At 33.7% G+C, this 22,739-nt stretch overlaps 2 protein-coding genes across 2 annotated transcripts in view; both read left to right on the forward strand.

Annotated features, from left to right (window-relative positions):
* The first annotated feature begins 266 nt into the window (after nucleotides 1–266).
* Nucleotides 267–12,358, forward strand: LOC126854506 (dynein axonemal intermediate chain 4-like). The gene is made up of 5 exons (XM_050601342.1): nucleotides 267–724; nucleotides 1,322–1,715; nucleotides 3,816–4,385; nucleotides 11,013–11,844; nucleotides 12,228–12,358. The coding sequence occupies exons 1-4, from the start codon at nucleotides 267–269 to the stop codon at nucleotides 11,817–11,819; spliced, it is 2,229 nt and encodes a 742-aa protein (XP_050457299.1). The 3' UTR covers nucleotides 11,820–11,844; nucleotides 12,228–12,358.
* Nucleotides 12,359–12,782: 424 nt separating this feature from the next.
* Nucleotides 12,783–22,739, forward strand: part of LOC126854511 (uncharacterized) — a 61,542-nt gene continuing 51,585 nt past the window's right edge. The window contains exon 1 of the mRNA XM_050601357.1: nucleotides 12,783–12,861. Within this exon, the coding sequence (XP_050457314.1) occupies nucleotides 12,837–12,861 (25 nt within the window). The 5' untranslated portion in view covers nucleotides 12,783–12,836. The remainder of the gene's footprint in view (nucleotides 12,862–22,739) is intronic.

Genomic DNA, 22,739 nt, shown 5'->3' on the forward strand with positions numbered 1-22,739 from the left:
ACCCTGTATAATATATATCTTATTAACATATACATATACACACAAAACTCACACATAAATTTCTTATCTTTGTATATTACATACATTGATTAAACATCTCTAAGGAAACATAAAAAATGGCGACCATAGCGAAAAAATTCATATATACATACTTCAAAACTTATTCCGGAATGTCTTGATCATATCCAGATCGGACGTGGCCATTTAAAAGATCAAAACTTATTCCAATAATTTCAATATCTACAAATTGATTTAATATTTTAAGAATGAAAAGCGACTTCGAATCGCCTTATAGGACATCCTCCAGGATCCTTAGTGTCAATTCGTCCAAGATAAAGCTCAGTGCGTTTGGACGAGCTCGCAAGATTGGATGCGAACGAAATGTTGCTTCAGTGCTTCTTCAGCAACGACAAGCGCTTCGTGTTGTTGACGAAAACATCGACGTTACACCAAAACCGTTAATCCATCCAACCTTCAGCGTTATTGATGATAATCAGACAACTGCTTTAGAGAGCACCGTATTATTCCAGACGGGAAGCGGCTCTCAATTAATATCATCTTCCTCAAGAATCAGCGGTCTCAGAGCTAGTTCATCCATCCTCTTTAGATCTTCCTCAATGCCATCCGATGATTTGCAAATGGAGAGTTTGCTGTCAACGCAGATGTGCGAGTTGCCTGTTGAAGAAGATGAGGATGTCGCTCCATTGCCATTTTTTTTGCCTAGGTAGTAATGATTAATATAATCTCTTGAATTAATTTGTGATAAAAAATAAAGAATCAAATTATAATCAAGTGAAAATTAAAAATATTAAATTTATCATAGTGAAAATTTATTAATTATATTTTTTGTTTTGCTGAAATCTAAAAGTTAATTTTAAAATTTATATATAGAATTATATATAAAATTATGTATAGAAATTTGTATTTTGCAACTCAAATTGAACAAGTATATAGTTGTTACAATCAAATGTCTTTATATTCTGAGTCCTACTGTTATTACAATTTTATTTTATCAAGTGCTCTATTGTAACTTTTCTTTTTACACTGTTCTATTACTATATTCTTCGTATTTTAGTTAGAGTAAAATTGTGTATATTTTCTATTTTTTTATTCTATATTTCTCATTTTAAATTGAAAAGACATTTTATGCATCAAAATATTAAAATATGATTAGAATCTGAAGGAAAAACGTTACTTAACTAAATAGAAATAAAATATATGTTTAATTATTTTACTTGTGAGAATATAAAGAATTTGAACTGTGAAATTTAAATACAATTAATAAATAATATATGATAATAAAAATTTCATTTGTTTATAGTGATGACTCAGCCATCTTCATGGATCGTCCAGAAACTGTGACAATCATACTGAAAGAAACGCAGACATACTTCGTTTTCGAGATGCCGCAGATGACCGAGGATCTGCGAACGCCCGAAGGGCAAATGGTTCAACAGGAAAACCAGAATTACGAGTATGTGACAATAGGACCGGGCTCCAATCGGAAATTGTTAGATGCTGAAACGCAAACAATACGCGTGTTAACAAAATCGCGCGGCACTTATTTAGGCATGAGGCCTCGTAGGAATCAGGACGTATTTGTGAACAATTGGATGATTTACGATACTTATGCAGCACCAGAATTGATGACGGAGAAAAACGGACGTATGATTGTACATACAAAGGAATCGATGAACCGGATGCGTCAAGCACAGGCAAACAATTTTTCTCATATTTACATTTTCGAAAATAAATGGCTCAATGTACAATTTCAAAAATTCTGCTACTTTTTTATTAAAAATATTATTTACACAATTACTAAAAAGCTTTGCACAAATTTAGTAGAATCTTAAAGTGCAATACATAACATAATAAGAGAGATAAGCAGATAAAAAAAAGAAAAAGAGAGAGAGAGAGAGAGAGTGAGGACTGGGAGAAAAAAGCAGAGGGAGAAAGGGAGAGAGAAAGAGAGAGAATAATAGTTTCTATTAGAATATGTAAATTAATACACTATAAATTAATAAATTTACAAACTCTTTTATTCTTTATTATAGAAAAGTTTGGTTTATTTAATTTTTAAATTTAGATTTCAGTATAACTAACTTAAAATTATTAAAATTTTAAATAATATTCAATTTTCCAATTCTACCGATATCGAGTTCTACAACTATTAACATTTATATTATAAGAAAAAAAGTAAAAATGAGAAACAACGAAAAGAAATTGTGAAATTAAAAAAAGTTATATGTAAACTGACAATACATAGGGTATATATATATATTTATATATATATATATATATATATATATATATATATATATATATATATATATACATCAAAACAAGTACAGTGTCCTTAAAGAGTCGTATTCCTGAATGAATTCTAAGACGATTATTCCTTTACGAAAGTTTGATTTGAAGCTTAGTTTTTTAATTATAAAAGGAAATAGTGAGCGAATTACGGGACGAGTACATATGGTAGGCAGGGGCGGCGCAACTTACCATTCGATGCAGGTGCTTACGCGAGGCGCTCGTTACAGCTGACTCGAGTGCTACAGCGTAGTCATCCTGTAAATCACTCACTATTTCCTTTTATAATTTAAAAACTAAACCTCAGACGAAATTTTTGTAAAGGAAAAATGATCTTAGAAATCATTCAAGAATACGCTCCTTTAAAGACGAACGATTGTTTTAAATCACACCGCTACAGCGCTCGATCAGCTGTTTACTATATGCGATAAATGTGTGTATGTGTATGTATGAGACGTGTACGCGTATTACATCATACATACACGTTTACACACATATACACACACATAACACACACACACACACACACACACACACACTCTCTCTCTCTCTCTCTCTTACTCACTCACTCACTGTCTCACTCGTTCACTCACTCACTTATTCTTACCTTGTAGAGATTCTTCATAAATAAAATAATTAAACAAATAATTGCTGCACGGCCGCGAATAGCACAGAGTTTTTTATCGATTATTTTATATCAATATTTTTACACTTTTATACTGACGCACTGAATATATAAAGGATGTCAAAGTGAGTAGGAAAGTCCTTTACCATTTTACGATTTTCCTAATAATTATTGAGATATTCATTAAAAAAGATCGGCCAATCCACGCCTTATACAAGCGCGCGACGAGAAGAGACGTCCTACTGTAATGTGATACTAGGCGCATGGCGAAGCGGTGAGAGGGACACTCTATGAAGGCTACGTACGAGCATATAGAACATTCTTCTCACCGCTTCTTCACCGCGCGCCTAATATCGCATTACAGTAGGACGTCTCTTCTCGTTGTGCACTTGTATAAGGCGCAGATTGGTCATTCTTTTTTAATGAATATTTCAATAATTATTAGGAAAATCGTAAAATGGTAAAGAACTTTTCTACTCACTTTGATATTTTTTATATGCACATCACGGGTGATCTCGGGTGCCCGCAAATTAGGGGATATCCCGTACATATATATATGTATGATATACATATATATTGTAATACTTAAGCACTATGTATAAGATACTTTAAAAGAAAAAATCAAAATTAGAAATTTGTAATTCTTAAATTTTTAATGCTTTTTGCGAGAGATAATATATAATAATATATCTTTTAATATATAAAATAATGAACAAAAATAAATATTTAACAATTGTAGGATTTTAGAAAAAAATATCTGTTAATAGAAAATAATAAATTAACAAAGTGTCTATAAGGAAATGTATAAAAAAAGATTTTAATAATAATTTCTAATAATAAGATAGATATTTTTAAAAAATAATTTTTATGTTTGCGACAGGAACTCCAATATAAGCTTCCCAAATCTGAAGCAATTTCAGAGGCGAGTCCTGAGGAACAATTATCTCATATTTGTCGGCAAACACGTTTCTTAGATGCGGCATGCGTGATGGAACGCATAATCGCGAATAATGTATTCGCAATGGCACAAAAACGTTTTACCGGTTTGATTAAGCGTGATCCGTGCGCCCTAGATCTAGAGTTCGATTATCGATTGGATCTGCTATGGTCATACGCGTGTGAAATGATCCGCGATCGTCCTGTAGCAGCATTCCGTTGCAATCCGGCTAATGCGACTCTTCTCGCCGTTGCTTATGGTGCCAAGATTGGTTCTGATAAGACAAATGGACTGCTGCTGATCTGGTGTGCCAAGAATCCCAGCCAACCTGATCGCGAATATATATTTGACAGTCCACTGTCTAACATTGATTGGAGCAAGGAGCGATCGAATCTTTTGGCGATCGGTTTCTATGATGGAAGTGTAAAAGTCATCGATGTCAGCACTAAAGAGGTGAATATCATCAGGCAAAGTTGCAGGGAGACATCAGTAGCTTGCTCACCACATTGGCAGGTAATAAATATTTAATTAATCATGCCGCCGCATTATTCTAATTTTGATGTTATGAATATGTGTTTTCATTTATTTTCATATTATAAAAGCACAAAAATATTTTAAGTTCTATATCAAAATATCAAATTTGAATACGAATAGTTGAATACGATAATTGTACCGTGATACTTTTATGTACCGAATAATAAGATGAATGAAATGGTGTAAAGAAAAAATAAATAATTGTTATAAAAAAATATATTGTAAATAATTGCATACTTTTCTTCAAAAACAATTATTTTCTGTACACCATTTGATTCGTCTTATTATTCTGTACATAAAAATATTTAAATATAATATTTTTTCACATAACGCGTGTATTTGGCGCCTTTTTTTACCATTTTTTAAAAAAGGTCCCTCTTGTCGTGAGGCATTCGCCAACCTTTTTTAATTAATGTCTCAATAATTATTGCGAAAATTGCAAAACAATAAAGGACTTTTCTGTTCAATTTACTGTCTTCTACCTGCCCACGAACGTTGTCATAGGTGCTCTGGGACACCCTGTATGTGTATATATATATATATATATATATATATATATATATATATATATATGTGCGGCACAAAAAATGATAAAGGACTTTTCGACTCTGTTTGGTCCGCTCTATCTGCACACGGGTTTGGTCCCCATTATTCTGTATATATATATATACAGAATAATGGGGACCAAACCCGTGTGCAGATAGAGCGGACCAAACAGAGTCGAAAAATCCTTTATCATTTTTTTATATAACGCTTAACAAAAGAATTATTATTGAGTAAAATCTGATCAAACATCGCCGATCTTTAGCCGGGCGCACGTCGGTGAGCCGTGCTGTAACAGCTGAGCGCTCATACACACTACCAGGCGCGCGGCTCACCAACGTGCGCTCGGATAAAGATCAGCGATGATTAGACAGACTTTACTCAATAATAATTCTTTTATTAAGCGTGTAACGATGCGTACATCGTTACCCGGCCGTCGACCCGTCGGACGCAGCGGCCCGACGACCATCGGTCGGGCCAACACGCGTAAGATACCGCCGGCCCACCAGTCACGGGACCGTTAGAGCGAAGGCGCTATGCGCCCCACTGTATTTTAAACCGGTGAGCGAGCATAAATATTTTGTAAATATTTGTAGTTGTTTACATTTATATCACCGGTTCGGCACATCGTACCGGAGCACGAGTCGCGCGCTCAGGAAACCGCTCCGACCGTTTCCGAATATTCCCGAGCCGCGAACGGGCTCAATCGAATTGTTGAAGAAACAATTATCGCGCCGACGCGATACCGCCGACACCGGGTATAAATAAGCGCTCCACTGGCTAAAAAGGATCAGAATCTTCTCCGCCGCTCTGAAGTCGGCAAGATGCTCAGAGCACTCCGAAGAAACCAATACGCTTCACAAGCGAGATAGAGGTTGGGTGTACTCCGCCTTTGCTGTGCTTTCCCAGCATCCCGCCATACAAGCGTTCCTACCGTACCTCCGATCGTCCGACAATAATTCTAGCGGTGGGAAGTTACCCGCCACCGACGGATATTTCCGTCTGCCGGACGCTCCTATTCCGCCCGCGAACCGTTCCCGCAAATCCGGAAAACTATCGCGAGGTATCTCGCGCGCCGACACAATCCGACCGAGGCTCGCCATTTTTACGGCGACAGAATCCGCGCGACTAGGGCCGCGAGATCGCCCTACGCACCGAATTTGGCCACACGCGATTCGCCAAGACGCGAGGTTCCCGCCCCTCGCGTAGGCATCACCGCACCATCGCGATACCTAGCCGACAGGTGCTACCATCCATCGACGCCAGGTATCGATTATCGCACACGGCATTCGATCCACCGCATACGAGTGCGGCGGTGCCCTCCAAGCGTGCACTCGAGCGCATCCCGCACCGAATCGCACCACCGCGGTGCATCCGCATTACCGCTGGAAATACATACACACATTCACGCATCACTCGCATCCATACGTTTTTATACACGCATCCGATAGACATATATATACATGCACGCTCATACGTTTTTATACACCCACATTTATACGTTTTCATTCACGCACATTTATACACCCATACACATTTGTAACCCCGCAGTCTGACATAAATAAACACACTATTTATTTTATACACGCCTTACGATACTTGCTATACCTCCCTGGTCCCGGCCGAGCTATCCCGCAACAGCGCTCGGAAAATCCGACCGTTACATTGGCGCCCGAACAGATCCTATCCTGTAGCAAATACACGGACTCACGGCGAAAGAATGAAAGGGTGGATATATAAATTATCGAAAGCGCAACTGATAGAAATTGCAGACGAGCAAGATCTGAACACGACCGGCACGATGGACGACATCCGGCGCCAAATGATCGGTGACGTCGACGCGCACCCCGAGGAATACACGAGGAATACGTGACGGGCAGCACGGGAGCATCAGAAACTGAAACGACACAAAACGCGCTCACCACCGACGTGATAAATGCATTAAAGCAAATGAGAAAATGGGGGGTTCACTTTGACGAACGCGACCCGTTTGCATTTCTAGAACGGCTGGAAGAACTAAAGGCCGGATACGCCTTCCCAGAAAGCACAATGCTACTGGGACTCCCCGAATTATTACGCGGAGACGCTTTACAATGGTACCGAAATAACAAACAACGGTGGGAAAATTGGGGACAGTTTGACCGCGCCTTTCGGGTACAATTTTTACCGCGACGTTATCAGGCCGCATTAAGACGCGAAATATCTGACCGCCGACAACGACCGGGTGAGAATTTCAAAAAGTATATCGGCGACATACTGACGTTGATGCGCCGAGCCGGTGGATTCTTCTCGGAAGAAAAATTGAGAGGATATACGAAAACATGCGGGCAGAAATAAAACGTTACGTCCGGTATAACGCAGCCGAAGGCATCGACGAGCTACAAATGCGAGTAACCAAACAAGAAGAAATGGAAGAACTGTGCCAACAAGAACAAAAGACCGATCGCGCAGAAAAGGCGAAACCAAACATTGCCACCGCATATAACAAGGAGGAATGCTGCTGGAGATGTAAGCAACGGGGACACACACGCCGGAAGTGCAAACTACCCCTACAAAAATTTTGCTCACAATGCGGACGAGACAGCGTGTTCACAAGAGAATGCCATCCCGCGCCGGGAAACGCCAGGCAGGCCGGGTCGCCAGCAGTCAATTCCAGCGCCCCGAGCCTCGCATAAAGTATGATCCGAGACCGCACATAAGGATAAAAATAGGCCGCACGCGCTTCCGAACACTCATAGACACTGGGGCGAAAATATCATTTGTTAACGAGAAAACGGCACGACAATTACAACGGTACAAGATGCAAGCGCATGACGGAGAAATACAAATGGCAAATGAGTCGGCCACAATACCAAGAACCATCACTGCGCCTATACGCATTAAAGGGAGAACGATCCAACACAAGTTCGCCATATTACCAAAACTAGAAATGAGTACTGACTCATGGGAGTGGACCTGTGGACACGAACAACGATCCGGTTGGAGCCACCCCGAACATATCAACGAAAAGGTAACACAACACTGTGCACAGCGACCGGAGAAATGGCCACACGAACAACTAACAAAGGAAAAGAACTACAGGAATTCTTGGAAGAAGAATTCGGAAAATTCAAAGAAATTCAAGGGCCAACGGACAAAATACAGCACCGAATAAGACTCAAAAATGATACACCAATCAAACAACGATATAGACCACGTAACCCGGCAATGCAAGCAGTAATCGACCAGGAAGTAAAAGATGGAGGTCGCAAGAGTCATCGAACCGTCCACGAGCGCCTGGAGCTCACCAGTAGTACTAGTCAAAAAGAAAGACGGAAAGTACCGATTTTGCATCGACTTCAGAAAAATGAACGACGCCACGGAAAAAGATGCTTATCTACTACTATAAGTAACCGCAACATTGGAAAAATTAAGGGAAGCGAAATACTTGTCAACGCTAGACCTCAAACAAGGATACTGGCAAGTACCCCTTGAACCAAAAAGTCGACCAATCACAGCATTCACGATACCGGGCAGAGGGCTGTATCAGTTTAAAGTAATACCATTCGGACTGCACTCCGCACCCGCCACATTCCAGCGATTCTTGGACCGCATAATCGGCCCATTGTTAGAACTAAAGTTTTCGTATATCTAGACGATATCATCATCATAAGCAAAACGTTCGACGGCCATCTTTGACTATTAACCGAGGTCTTCCGCCGGCTCCGCGACGCACGACTCCGCCTAAACCCGGAGAAATGCAAATTCTGCGTCGATCAGCTCAAATACCTCGGGCACGTAGTCGATCGCAAAGGAATACGAACGGACCCCGAGAAAGTAAGCGCCGTCGCGAATTGGCCCGAACCACGCACGGTCAAACAAATCCGACAGTTCCTCGGGATGGCGTTATGGTACCAGCGGTTCATCGCAAATTTCTCGACCGCCGCGGCACCACTCAGAAACCTCACAAAAAAGAACGCAAGATGGAAGTGGGGAATCGAGGAAACAACAGCGTTCCGCGAACTTAAAAAAACGCTGGTGTCAACCCTTGTGCTCGCGTGTCCAGATTTCAACCGTTGATTCGTGGTACAAACCGCCAGCACAAGCGGACTTGGCGCTGTGCTGACGCAAAATTTCGAGAATGGGAAACGCGTCATCGTATACGCGAGCCGAACACTCAATAGCGCCGAAAAAAATTATAGCGCTACCGAACTCGAATGCCTTGCGGTAGTATGGGGCATCCGCAGAATGAAGGGATACCTGGAAGGGTACCCCTTCACCGTAATTACCAACCACTAATCGCTAAAATGGCTACAACGATTGGAAGCACCCACCAGCCGGCTAGCCTGATGGCTGTTCGAGTTGCAGCAATACGACCTCGAGGTTAAAGGAAGGGCACGTTAAACCTCGTAGCCAACGCCCTATCGCGACAACCCGAGGTATGCGTAGCGATACCGCGCCGATGCGAATGGTACCAACGGGTACTGGAGGAGACGGAGCGCGATCCCGCCAGCCGATCAGATTTCCGAGTACAGAACGGGAAACTGTACAAACACATCTTGCACAGCCTTAACTTCAAGGAGACAAACGCAGACGAACAATGGAAAGAATGCGTACCCAAAGACGAACCAGAATCCTAAGCCAGCACCATAACGAACCAACGGTCGGACACCTCGGCATCGCAAAAACCATTGCCAGAATAGCCGAATATTTTTACTGGCCATGAATGTTTAGAGAAACAGCCGCCTACGTCCGAACATGCCCAATGTACCAGGCACACAAAGCCGCCCAAGAACAACCAGCGGGCAAATTACACGCTACGGATTACTTCCAAAAACCATGGGAACAGGTCACGACTAATCTCGTCGGATCGCTGCCACGATCACGGCAAGGACTCACCTGGCTGTTCGTTATGCAAAACAGGTTTTCGAAATGGGTAGAACTAGCACCGCTGAGACAAGCAACAGCAAAGGCAACCACCAAAACGATAACAGAACGGATAATATTACGCCACGGCCGACCAGAGTCGATCCTATCGGATAATGAAACACAATTCGTGTCAAAAGAGTTCGAAAACCGACTGGCAGCATTCAACATCAAACATAAACGGGCACCGGCGTACGCACCGCATTGCAATCCCGTAGAACGAACTAACCGGACAATAAAAACAATGATAAGCGAGTTCATAGAGAAGGACCATAGAGACTGGGACGAACATCTCCCCGCCTTGCAGTTCGCTTACAACACCGCGGTACACGACGCAAGGGGATATACATCGGCATACATAAACCACGGGCGAGAAATAACGCCACCACACCACATCGCACCCACAACAACGGGCACCCCGCCGGACACAGACAGAGTGTGGAATGGATAAATCATATTAAAAATTGATTTCTGTTTAATTGCTCTTCATTGTAGACAAAAATCCAATCATTTTTAAAACAATCTAGCCACTCATAAATCTTCCTGAATTTAGACAATTCTTACCATATTGCTACTGCCATATATATTGCTAATATACAATATATTGTTTGACAATGGAGCATTCATTTTACATTGACATAAAATCACAATGAAAGAGAGCTGCACAACAAACCATCACTCGGAATATACAAATATTTTTGTATTTTTGTATAGTTTTGTTGTTTATTATATATATAAACATTATATATAAACATTGTACATAAACATATATATAAACATTGTATAGTTATAATAAATTATAGAGAAATCATAATATTACCAGCCACCTATATAGGCAAACAAAAAAATGTCTACTTTTTGATTTACCCTCTAGTATATAAATATTTATTTTACGTATACTCAGTATAAGAATTATTTATAATTTTGACACTGATATAGGTATAGGTACCTTTAAATGTTTCCTACAAAATATAGGAAACATTTCTGTTTCTTATTCTTTAATATTTATTATAATGCGATGCTGCAACATCAATACATCATTAACAATCATAAACAATCATGTATAATTTCTTGGCAATATCAATTATGATAATATACTACCGTTCATAATATTTTGATGCATAATAACATTGATAGTATTCTTTATTTTTGCTGTAGGTGCAGTGGTGGCGCGGCAATGAACAGTTCGATTTTCAAGAGCAGATCTATACCAGCGATCAAGAAGGTCGAATATATTGCTATCGTTTTGGCGAAGATTTCTTTCCCACGGAAATCATGCGCTTATATAGAGTCGAAGGCAAAGTAGCTGGAGTTTCTAGAACTGACCACTGCGTGGCTTACGATGTGCCCATTAGCCGTCAACCTGGCGCTCTTGTTCTTCGAAGGCATCCTAATGTCAATAACATTTACTACGTCGGCTCCGACGAAGGTTGTGTTTATCGATGTTCCACAAATTATTTACGTCAACACGTAGATAGTTTCCTGGCGCATGATGGTCCGATATATTCTCTTCAGTTTTCGCCTTTCTGTCAAAAATTATTTTTGACCTGCGGCGCTGATTGGTGCACCAGGATTTGGGCCGAAGGTCTTACTGAACCGCTTATTACTCTGTCGACGGAGATGGCGTGTGTGAGAAGCGCCTGCTGGAGTCCTACATGTTCCACTATCATCGCCAGCATTGTCAATGACCAGATTTGTGTGTGGGACATTCATAAAAAAATACACATTCCGTCATCGGTGACACATTCAACGAACGGAAGAAGATTAATCACTGCTGAATTCACAACGAACGGGAATCAATTGATAGTTGCTGATATCGAAGGTGTTATTTATATTTACAATCTTGAAGGCATGCCGTTTCCGCCATACAATCAAGCAAAAGTGTTGATCGAGTCTATTCAGAAAGCACTAGTGACCAAACCAGGACTACTGAGAAAGTTGAAGAAACTCGGTCCGCCGTTCTGATTTTTCGATGACGCAATATGATTGGGTAAGTGTCAAAAACAAGATAGATATTTAAAGTGCATCTAATATTTCGAGAGTTTTTTATAATTAAAAGATAATATCAGAAATAAATTTTGTATAAATATTAGAAAACAAATTTTTTGAAAAGAATTTTGTAAACCATTTTAGTACAATCACGCTATAAATATAATGAATTAAATAATATCTAAAAAAATATTAAACTGTTAAATGTAATATAACAAAATATAAATAAAATTCAAAATAAGATAAAATAATATATCAAAATAATAAAAAAAAATAATCCACACAATATAATCTGAAACATTCTTCTTAATAAAATAAAATAATCAAAAAATATAAATATTTGGATGTTTTCTAAAAATAGTAACAAAATAATTTTCCTTGTAGCTTCCTTATCGACTAAGGTCGATAAGGTTCCTCCTAGCACGTAGGGACCTCTCTCGGTCTACTCATTGTGACACCGCAAACCTAATCGTAATAAGAAAAAAAAAGAAAAAGTAAGAGAAAGAGAAACAGAGAGACATAGAGAGGACAGAGAGGACAAAACAAACTTGGATACGCCGCGAAGTCTTCGTCAACATGATGCAGGATCTGCTCGCTTGCAGAAATTGAGTCTGTGGTTCGGGACTCAAAACCAGTGGCTTTTCAGTAAGAGAAGAGAGGGGCATCTCATTCTGCCCTGTGTTGCCGCTGCTCGCGGACACGTATTGTGACTACTGCCATCAGTGGGCAGTCTCTTATTACGCCCGCGCTCAGTTCTACGCGAATTCTAAATACTCTTCCTAAACTCGATGATAACGCGAACGCTCTCAGAATAACAGGATTTCAAAAGTCAGTCGTCAAAATAATGGATTTTATTGAGAGAAAAAGGGGGAAAGACAAAATTTTAAATAGTCTTTGGAGATGATGACAATAATGATGGATAACACAAATCAAAATTTCGAAAATTTTATCTAAATTATTAAATAGAAGACAAAATCGAAGAAAATGTGAATAATGGATGATGACGGAGGACAACAGAGTAAGCGTAATTTCAATACAGAAACGATATTATGACAAAATTAGTACAAGGATCTGTATATAGCAAGAAAAAATATATAATTTTCTTGATTAGTGTTATTGAGACTTTGAATCAAAAGAGATTATAAAACTCAATGATATTAAAAAAGTTGATATAAGCTTATTGTTAATAAATAGAAGGAAATCTGATGGAACAGGATATTATGGATATATATATAAATAAATGGAACATTAACAAAGTGACAATTATTTTGCTGTAGCAATCTCGTGAAATTAATCTCACAAATATTTTGTAAAATTAATTTTTTTTTTTATAAAACTTTGAACCTTTATATTACATCTTTATACACATGGAAAATAATGATTTAAAGAGTAACAGTTAAATAATATTTTAATGTTGCGGCAACAAATCTAAACATTATAAAAAATTGTCTTACTGTGCAAAATTACGATTCTTTGTTTAGATCAATTTTTACATTATATTACTTATTTATTTGACCTCAAAAATCTATATCAATCTTTATCAAAAAATGAAAAATCTAATTTAAATTATAATTTAAAAGGAATTAATTTGCTAATTTATCGCAATTTCCTTTATCTATGAATTCTTTATTTAATTTGGAATTAATTTTATTTTTAAAAATAAATATTTTTTATCTTGATGATTTTAATTATTACACTATTATATATTCAAGATTGTCATAAACAATTTTAAATTTTTAAAATAATAAATTAATTTCTATTTCTTTCTCTCTTTTTCATGCGCCTAATAAGATTTCATTCTTATTAGATTTTAGAATCTTAATTACTATTTCGAAAATTTTTCTTCTAACAGAAAATAAATACCCGAGTTTCTATATTAAATTATTACAGACAAAAGATTGAAAGATCAAGAGAGAGAGAGAGAGCATCCTCTTATAATATTGCTGAAATTTTTGTTAGATTGCGCGATATTTAGATTGCAGCTATATTTCTCGTCGAATCTTATCGAACGGTTTAACTCGACGATATTGTAACAAGTGGGTTGTTACGAGTAAAGGAGAACGAGACGAGAATCCTCTTTTACTTGCTGAGGAGAGAGGCGATTAGCGGGTCTCGTCGCTTCAGCAGTAGAATCACGTCGATGTTAACACGCGCGCCAGGAATCTATGACGGGACGCATATAGATTGCTGCGATCGTTATCGTGCAATTGGTGATACTTTTCATTCGAAAACATTTATGCATATTTTGTGTTTATCGAAAATGGAAAGCTAAATAAATTAATAAAACCTCAAATAAAAGAATCAATTGTTAATAAAAAGAAAAATGATTTATTGAAGAAAGAGAGAAAAAATATTTCTAAAAATATAAATCAATTATTCAAGCGATATTCCAACTAATTTAAAACAGTAAAGTCTACGGCACATGGTACGATTTTTCGTAAATCACATGCGAGACATTTTGCTAGCAGTCATACTGCTATGCAACTTGAAGTATTATGTGCTGCGTGTAGTTGTACGTGCTAGCATGCTAGTTTTTAGTAATAGGTTTGGTGCTATTTTCATTAGATTTGTATATAATTAATTAAAAATGACAGATTTATTAATGAAACCTTTAATGAAACTTATTTATATATATGAATGAATGTCAAAATGTTCTTAGGAATGTAATTTCATTTTATTTATTGACGGATTTTGTTTTGATTACGATTGGTTAATATCTAGAGAATTTTAAGAATCTTGAAAAATTTTGCTGAAATCTCTAGAAACTTAGAACCTTATAACTAAAATATTAATTCAACACATAAGACAATCTGCACATGTGAAACCAAAACTAGTAGCACTCTTATGATTGGAACACATAGAACACTTTGCTAAACAGCACGCAATAAATCAATTAACAAAACCAATATAAAATGTCGTACAGTGTGTCGTAGGCTTAAAACGTGAGATTGAGAATATGAATAATTTCTCATATACATAGAATATGATGTGTATTATAGTTCTCAGTGTTGTGATACTTGTTTTAAATTGCAAATTCTAAATCGATGATTAGCTATTCCGTAGCATGAAATAGCAGCTAAGATCTTCGTTATATTTTGCAAAAAAAAGGAACAGGATTAAAAAGAAAAAAAAGAGAAAACGAGAAATTGTCAAGAATATTGTCAAAACTTAAAATGCATATCACAAATGCATATCCAAGAATACGATATAAAAACAATTTAATTTATCAAAAAGAAAAGAATAGCGACTCGAATGATAGTGTTTGACTACAGGATAACTAATTTATTCATGACAAAAATTTTGAATTAGAAAAATTTACATAGTTTGAGAGTTTTACATAGAAAACGATTGTTATTGTCATGTATAACAGCTCGAAAATAGTATCTAGATTGCGAAATTGCATATTTTCACATACATTGCATATACAATGGATATCCACTATGAACAAGAACATCGCTAAATATAACGAATAGTAGTTATACACAAGTAAGTACATATTTATATTTTACAAACTAATTAATGTTTACTGTTAACAGACTGACAAAAATTATATACTTTTTTATATATTTAGTTTAACAATATTTTTAATTTTTAAAAATTTTTTAAAATTTAAAAACTTTATATATATATATTTAATTATATATATAATTATATATATTAATTATATATATATATATATATATATATATATTATATAATTATATATTATATAATTTATGTAATATTTGTAGAATATTTGAATTATAGGATTTTTATATGTAACTTATAAGATTTATAAAATGTATACATATTTATATATATATATATATATATATATATATATATATATATATATGCATGCATTTAGGGTATACAAGTATTATATGTGTGTAAGTTTCCAATACATAACATTATAATTATTTATATTTTATAGTATATATATATTAGAAAAATAGTTGTTTCAATATACAATTAATATACTTCTATATTATCTATACTACTAATCTATCTACTATATCTATACTACTAATATAATTTCTATATTTTATAAGTAAATAAATATATATTTGATTTAAACAATTTTTATAGGATCTTGAAGGAGTGAAAAGATAACTTTTTCAATCTTTTATTTTTTATTATTAACATCGATCTATTTATCTAAAATCATTAATTTTTTTCTCATGCCTTTGTCTCGAAAAAGCATCACAAATAAATACATCTATTGCGTTCAAATTCTTATGTCTGAAAAACATCGGTGATACTTGAGCGGAAACCGTTAAATGAAAATGAATACATCAGATCATTGATGTGTTTATTTTTCACAGATTCGGAAAGTTCACAGATTCGACCACGTACCAATATGAAAGGAAGAGAGGGAGATAGAGAGAGAGAGAGAGAAAAAAAGAGAGAACGAGGAGGGAGAGAGGGGGAAAAGAGAGGGAGAGAGTGAATGAATGAATACAGTATTGTGTGAAATTTTTTATTGTAAACTTATCTGTATTATGAATCAGCTAAATGTTCGTGTACTTCATAAAGTGGATCTTCTTTTGCATTATTCTCTCACTACTTACATTTATCACGAAGTTATTATTATTTTACATACAATTAATTAATAAAAAAATCTGATATTTAATGTATATGTACATCTTTTACATGTACACACACATACACATTATATCTTCATCTTTATATAAAAAAGAAAAAAATATTTATGTAAATGTTATTTATACTTGAAAGATTTAAAAAGTTTTAAGCTGTATAAAATTTTTTATTTAGTTTTTTATTCAATTAATGTATATAAATTTCAATTGATTGAATTTTACACACATATAATTTAAGAGAGTTTAAGTATATAAAAAAGTTATTGTAAGTTATTGTAAAGTACATTTTTAAAGTTATTTATTGAAATCCTGAATCATCGTTTAATACGACGCAATTAACATGATGAAAATCCGCGGCTCTTAGAGATGAAAAATCATGCATAAAATCTCTCATCGGAATACGGCCTCACTAGTGGAAGGTAAATCATTAAGATTTATCAATAACCCGTTAGTCGGAGAAGACTACTTTACAATTCTTAGCTACTGGTTCAATTAATATTAAAAAAGAATATCCCGTTTGATCTATGTATATATATTTATAGTTTAGACAAATCAAGCAGAGACAGAACACCTATCGCTATTTTCCATGTTTCAAAATTATTTAGTCAGTTGAATTGAATTTTACTAACTAGATGCGAATCTCCTAATACGTAATTGCGAGTTCTGCATGTAATCGATTGTTTTAGTTTTGTAAATGTTATTTCTTTGATATAGAGTAATATAATTATGGGTTTTTGTTTGTGTAAAATTGTTGGCGACAGAGTTATGTTTCTAAAAATATTTGAGTTAAAAAAAATTTTATTAAAATAGTTACATTATAAAGTATAAAATGTAATTTAAAAAGTTGTGAATGTATGCACGTATATGTACCTATGTGTGTTTTTTTTTAAAGTGATTTTTTGTTGCAGGGAGAAGTTTTTTTTCACAAACTAGATGATGTTTGCTAGATTCTGTAGACAAACTCTAAACGGTAAGTGCCCCAAAAAAATCTTATTAATCTTACATTTTTACGTTTAGTGCAATGCAATTATGTTGAATATTTTATGAGCAAGGATTGTATTTGCACTAGTTTATGTGTTTAGTATTTCTGTGTTTCGGTGCAATAAAGGTCGATTCAAACATATCCATGCCATATTCGTGATGTATCCGTGACATTTTGTTGCGCGTCCGTACACTGATGAAAATAAATTTCTATATAATTTTATATTAAAGTATTCTTACACTTCAATATCCGTATCCAGCTGTCCGTATCAGAGTCAGTGCGTAGACAGTCGATCTGCGCCGATATTTTCACTGAACGGACGGCACGGAATTATGACGGCACTGTGACAGCTAAACGATTTTAAACAAAACACTGAAACGTATAGGAGAAAATTCTCCGAATATTCAAAGATTTTAGATATTTGGACCTGTGCAATTTAATTTCTTTCATTATAACATGGATGATGAAAAATTAATAGAATATGTTTGCAATTATAAGGAGCTTTATTTTGCTAATTTAGCACATTCGCAATATCTGAATAGAAATTATAAAGATAAAAAATGGACTGAAATAGCAAAAAAATTGGAACAACCAGGTATGTTATATAATACCAATTTATTATTATTATTAATGATAATACAAAATCAAATACAAAGTCAAACAGTAATGTGAATTAAAGTTATAATTTACTAATTATATTAACTGATTTACAAATACACAAATATTTAACATTTTTCGTTTTGCCAAGGAACTGATCCTATTGGTGAATTGAAAAAGTTTTTATATAAATCTCTAACATAAAAAGCTTGTTGTGTAGCATTTCCACCTCGGAAGAAAAATCTTGAAGTATTGTATCAGCATTTGCACGATCAACAGAATCATTAGATACATTAATCATATTTTTGTCTGAATCTCTGATATAATTATGTAAAACATGTAGCAAGAATTATCCAATCAACATTTTGATTGTAACCTTCTTTGATAAATACGAAATTTTTGGGTAAGAATGCCGAATGCATTTTCCACAACTCTCCTTGTACGACATAAACGATAGTTATAAATTCTTTTTTCATTATCATCTAATTGTTTACCGGGATGTGGTCGCATTAAGTAGGTTTTGAGCGAAAACGTTTCATCACCAACAATAATATGGTGCTTTTATTGTTGTTCCTGGTAAATTTTCATCTGAAGGAATATTAAACATTTTACATTCGAGAGCTTTGCCCATTCCAGAATGAGATAAAATGCCTCCATCACTATTCTTTCCAAAAAAGCCGACATCAACAATTATAAATTTGTAATATGCATCAACTAAAGCTAACAGTACTACAGAAAATGATTTTTTATAATTAAAAAATTCAGATCCACTGCTAGGTGGAGCTTGAATAATCATATGTCTCCCATCTAAAGCACCTAAACAATTGGGAAAAATCCATAGATTCCAATAATCAGTTGCTATCTGTTTCCATTTAGATTCTATTGGTTGCAGCATCATTTCAGGCATAAGCCTTTTAACTATTACTTTGCAAGTATTTATAACAATATCATATATTGTTGAATGACCCATTCTATGCAACTAAATGCTATAGTTCACAATGAGTCTCCAGTGGCCAAAAATCTGCAATGTTATTTTACAATTAAAAGGTTTTTATTATCAATTCTCAATTAACCAAAAATAATTTTTTGCAGTGGCTGCATGTAAAACTCGATGGAATAATATTCGAGATAATTTTCGAAAATCATTAAAAAAGCAAATAATTAAAATAATGGACAAGCAGCAATAAAATGCAAGAAATATAAATAAGAAGGTCAATTAAGTTTCTTAGTGCTTTTTATAAAAGAAAGAGAAACCAAAACTAATTTAAATAAGGCAGAAAAAATTTCAGACGAAGAAAATAAAAAAAGATTAGTCAGATAACGATGTTAAAGAAGATTAATGTGTAATAAAAAATTAGTGAAGAAGGTGATCGAGATCAAGCAAAATTATTAAAATCAAAATTTACTAAATCTATTAAAAATGTGGAAAACTTAAATCAAAATATTGATGATTCTGCCGTTTCAAACCTATCATCATCGTCGTCATCACAATTTTATAAAAAAAAAAGAAAGAGAGCAAATCAGAATTCAAGAGTCCCGAAACGGTATCAGCTACTTTAATGAAATATATGTTAGAATGAAATAAAAAAGCAAGCCAACAAGTAATTCATTCAGTTGATGCATTTCTTGCTGGGTTAGCACTAACTTTAAAATTTTTAAGTCTATAATATTTAAACGTAGCAAAATCAAAAATTTTTATATTAATATAGTACAAGAAATAGAAATGGATCAAATCACATACATATGCAACAAAAATATGCAGCTCCTTCGAGAACATTATCTTTCATATCATCGGCATCACCTTCTCCATCATCTAATTACATCTTCTGCATCTACTTTTACAGCAGCCATTTCTCCAACGATAAATTCAACACATACATGGCCAGTTGAATTTTCTACTTTTAATTCAACTTATAAAAACTTTGCAATAACACAAGAACAGCAATCAAATTCATCTTTTACCGATATTTCGCAACAATATTATCTTCCTTATTCAAAGCAATAATAATAATATTATAAATTTATTTAAATTTAAAGAAATTAAAAAATAAAAGTATGTTTAAAAAGTTTTAAAAAATTTACTATCATTATTTATTATAATTATTATTGTAATTATTATTATTCAATTCAATTTATTATAAGTAATTTATTGTAAGCAATATTTTTCTTCTAAATAGATGTTTACTTTAAAAACTTTTTGTAATATTTTATAAGGTGTATATTGAATAGTATAATGCTTGTAATTATTCACTACAAAAACTTTTTGTAATATTTTATAAGCTATATATTGAACAGTGTAATGCTTATAATTATTCACTACAAAAAATTTATATTACTAAAAAATGGTTATATTATAAATCATATATATTATTTTTACCTTAAATAAACAGCGAGTCGTTCTTTTGGACTTATTGATTCTCTCTAAAATGTCGTTTATTTTTTAATTCCAGATTCAATCTTTTTTAATAATGTATAGAATGACCATTGGGACATCCGGAAATATTGATAAAATTTAGTTTCATCATCTATTATTTCTTTATACAATGTTACAAATTTGCCTTCAATTTTTTTTTTTACAAATTTCATGGATCCAAATACGTTTTTTTTTTTTTGTGTAAAACGGTTTTTTCTTCTAAAATTAGTGCAATCACTGCAAGTTCTCCGATTGAAAAATTCATGTTTTTCTTTTGACGTTTTGAGACGAATACTGAACAAAAATCGACGGATACAGAACTGAAGTATGTGAATATTTTGCACTGATAGGTACAGATACGGAATTAAATATATCACGGATTCGGCACGGATATGTTTGAATCGATTTTATATGTAATTACTTTATATGTAATTACATCTTATAAATAATTAAAAAAACCCTATAAAAAACAATTAGATCACTAGATAAGTGCATAACACATTTTTATTTATTAAAAATTTCAAAAACTAAAATTTCAAAATAATTTCCGTTGCAATTAATATACTTGTTTATTCGAATATAAATTATTTAAATATTACTATTTATTGAGGATTATTTTATATTATAAGAAATACTTTAAAATGATACTCATCTCTCTTTCTCTCTTAAATAAGATTTATAAAACTAGCGTATTTCAAGACTTACTTTATTTGTAAGATATATCTATAATATATATTATATAAATATATATTATATAATATATATTAATATATATTAATATATATTAATATAAATATATTATATATTATATAATATATATTATATAATATATATTATTTAACATTTTTATATTTTATGTATTATTTATGATTATTTATGATTTACGACAGAGCTTGAAATCTCTCTCAAAGATTATATTTAATTGTAAAAATTTAAGAAATTTTTTTGTGTTTAAAATGTTATTTTGTTTTTAAAACATATATTTACAAATCACTTAGAAAAATCATCAAAAAATCGATTTTTATTATAAAAACATAGATATTCCATGAAATTTTAATTTTTTGTTGTTGTTATCTTTACCAAATCTATTGTAAATTCTTTCATCAAAATAATAGATGCAAAATAATATAATTTAAAACGCGTCAGAGATTAAAACACGTGACGGGAGAAATAGGAAATAATTTTCCTTATTCTCTTTGCGGCTTGATTCGCATACCTATAACTACTTTATAGGCGACATAAATCACGAGTATGTATGTGAGTGTGAGTAGGCGGAAAACCACACGGTACCACACAACTGCACGCCATAAATTTCATACATATTCATTGTGGTTCGCTCGAGCAGCATGAACCCGGCATGAATCCGATGATATACACCATGTGTTTGGTGGTCTTTTCTTTCTTAAATTTTTTCTCTATCTCTTTCCTTTTTTTTATATTGAAACTATATTAATATTATTTAAGAATGTTTTGTATCTACTTTTGAAATATTAGAAATTTAATCAAAATTGTACAGAATGTTCTTACATATGTTCAGAAACTCATTAAGAAATCTTGAGTCGATTCACTAAAGCGATCAAAAGTTATGAGGATTTTAAAGCGAGGAGCACACACTTTTGCATAAGCGCATGACTATAAGCATAAGGAAATTGATTAGTTCATTTCCTTATGCATATACACTTAGACAAAATACATAATATACAAAATTATTCAACCATGGTTTAGTCAACAATTTTGACTAACCATGTAATTTGGTTTCATTTAATGAAAATTATGTTAGTGGAAAAAATTTAAATGTTACATTAAGAAACCATTTTATTTGCATGGAATTGTTTATCTGAATAAAATTTTATTGTTGCGATAAGAAACTCATCAATCTCATCGCGTTCTTCAAATTTTCCAACTAAATTTTTTTGTTATATTAATTAAAGGATTTGTTTGTCCATATCCAAACAAGAGTTTTTTTTTATTCAACAAAATTGGTCTCTCAGTGTATTTATGGACCAATTAATTTCGTTATGTTTATGGTGCTTTATGTTTCTTTATCTTTATGTGCTTATGCAAAAGTGTGTGCTCCCTGCTTTGTAGAAAAATATTCTCTATATCTGTCTCTCTCTCTTTTTCTGCAAGTACTCGTTTTTCGTTGTTTCTTGCAGTTGATTTCAGGGGATATTCATGATCAAAAGTTCTTGCCATTAAATTAGGAAAAATATTAATTACAACTATTTTCCTTTATGAAAACGTCAAAATCTATACTATTTTGTGATACTTTAATTCTTTTCATAATCTGGATTTATTTTTTTGATTTTTTAAACAGTATAAAT

The sequence above is a fragment of the Cataglyphis hispanica genome, chromosome 14 (assembly GCF_021464435.1).
Source record: "Cataglyphis hispanica isolate Lineage 1 chromosome 14, ULB_Chis1_1.0, whole genome shotgun sequence".
Classification (NCBI taxonomy): Eukaryota; Metazoa; Arthropoda; class Insecta; order Hymenoptera; family Formicidae; genus Cataglyphis; species Cataglyphis hispanica.

Bases quoted from the DNA above. Each gene is read 5' to 3' on its own strand.
- LOC126854506 (XM_050601342.1), top strand. From the start codon at position 267: ATGAAAAGCGACTTCGAATCGCCTTATAGGACATCCTCCAGGATCCTT. The intron at 725-1,321 runs GTAGTAATGATT...ATTTGTTTATAG, and splicing joins TTGCCATTTTTTTTGCCTAG to TGATGACTCAGCCATCTTCA. The intron at 4,386-11,012 runs GTAATAAATATT...TTTTTGCTGTAG, and splicing joins CTTGCTCACCACATTGGCAG to GTGCAGTGGTGGCGCGGCAA.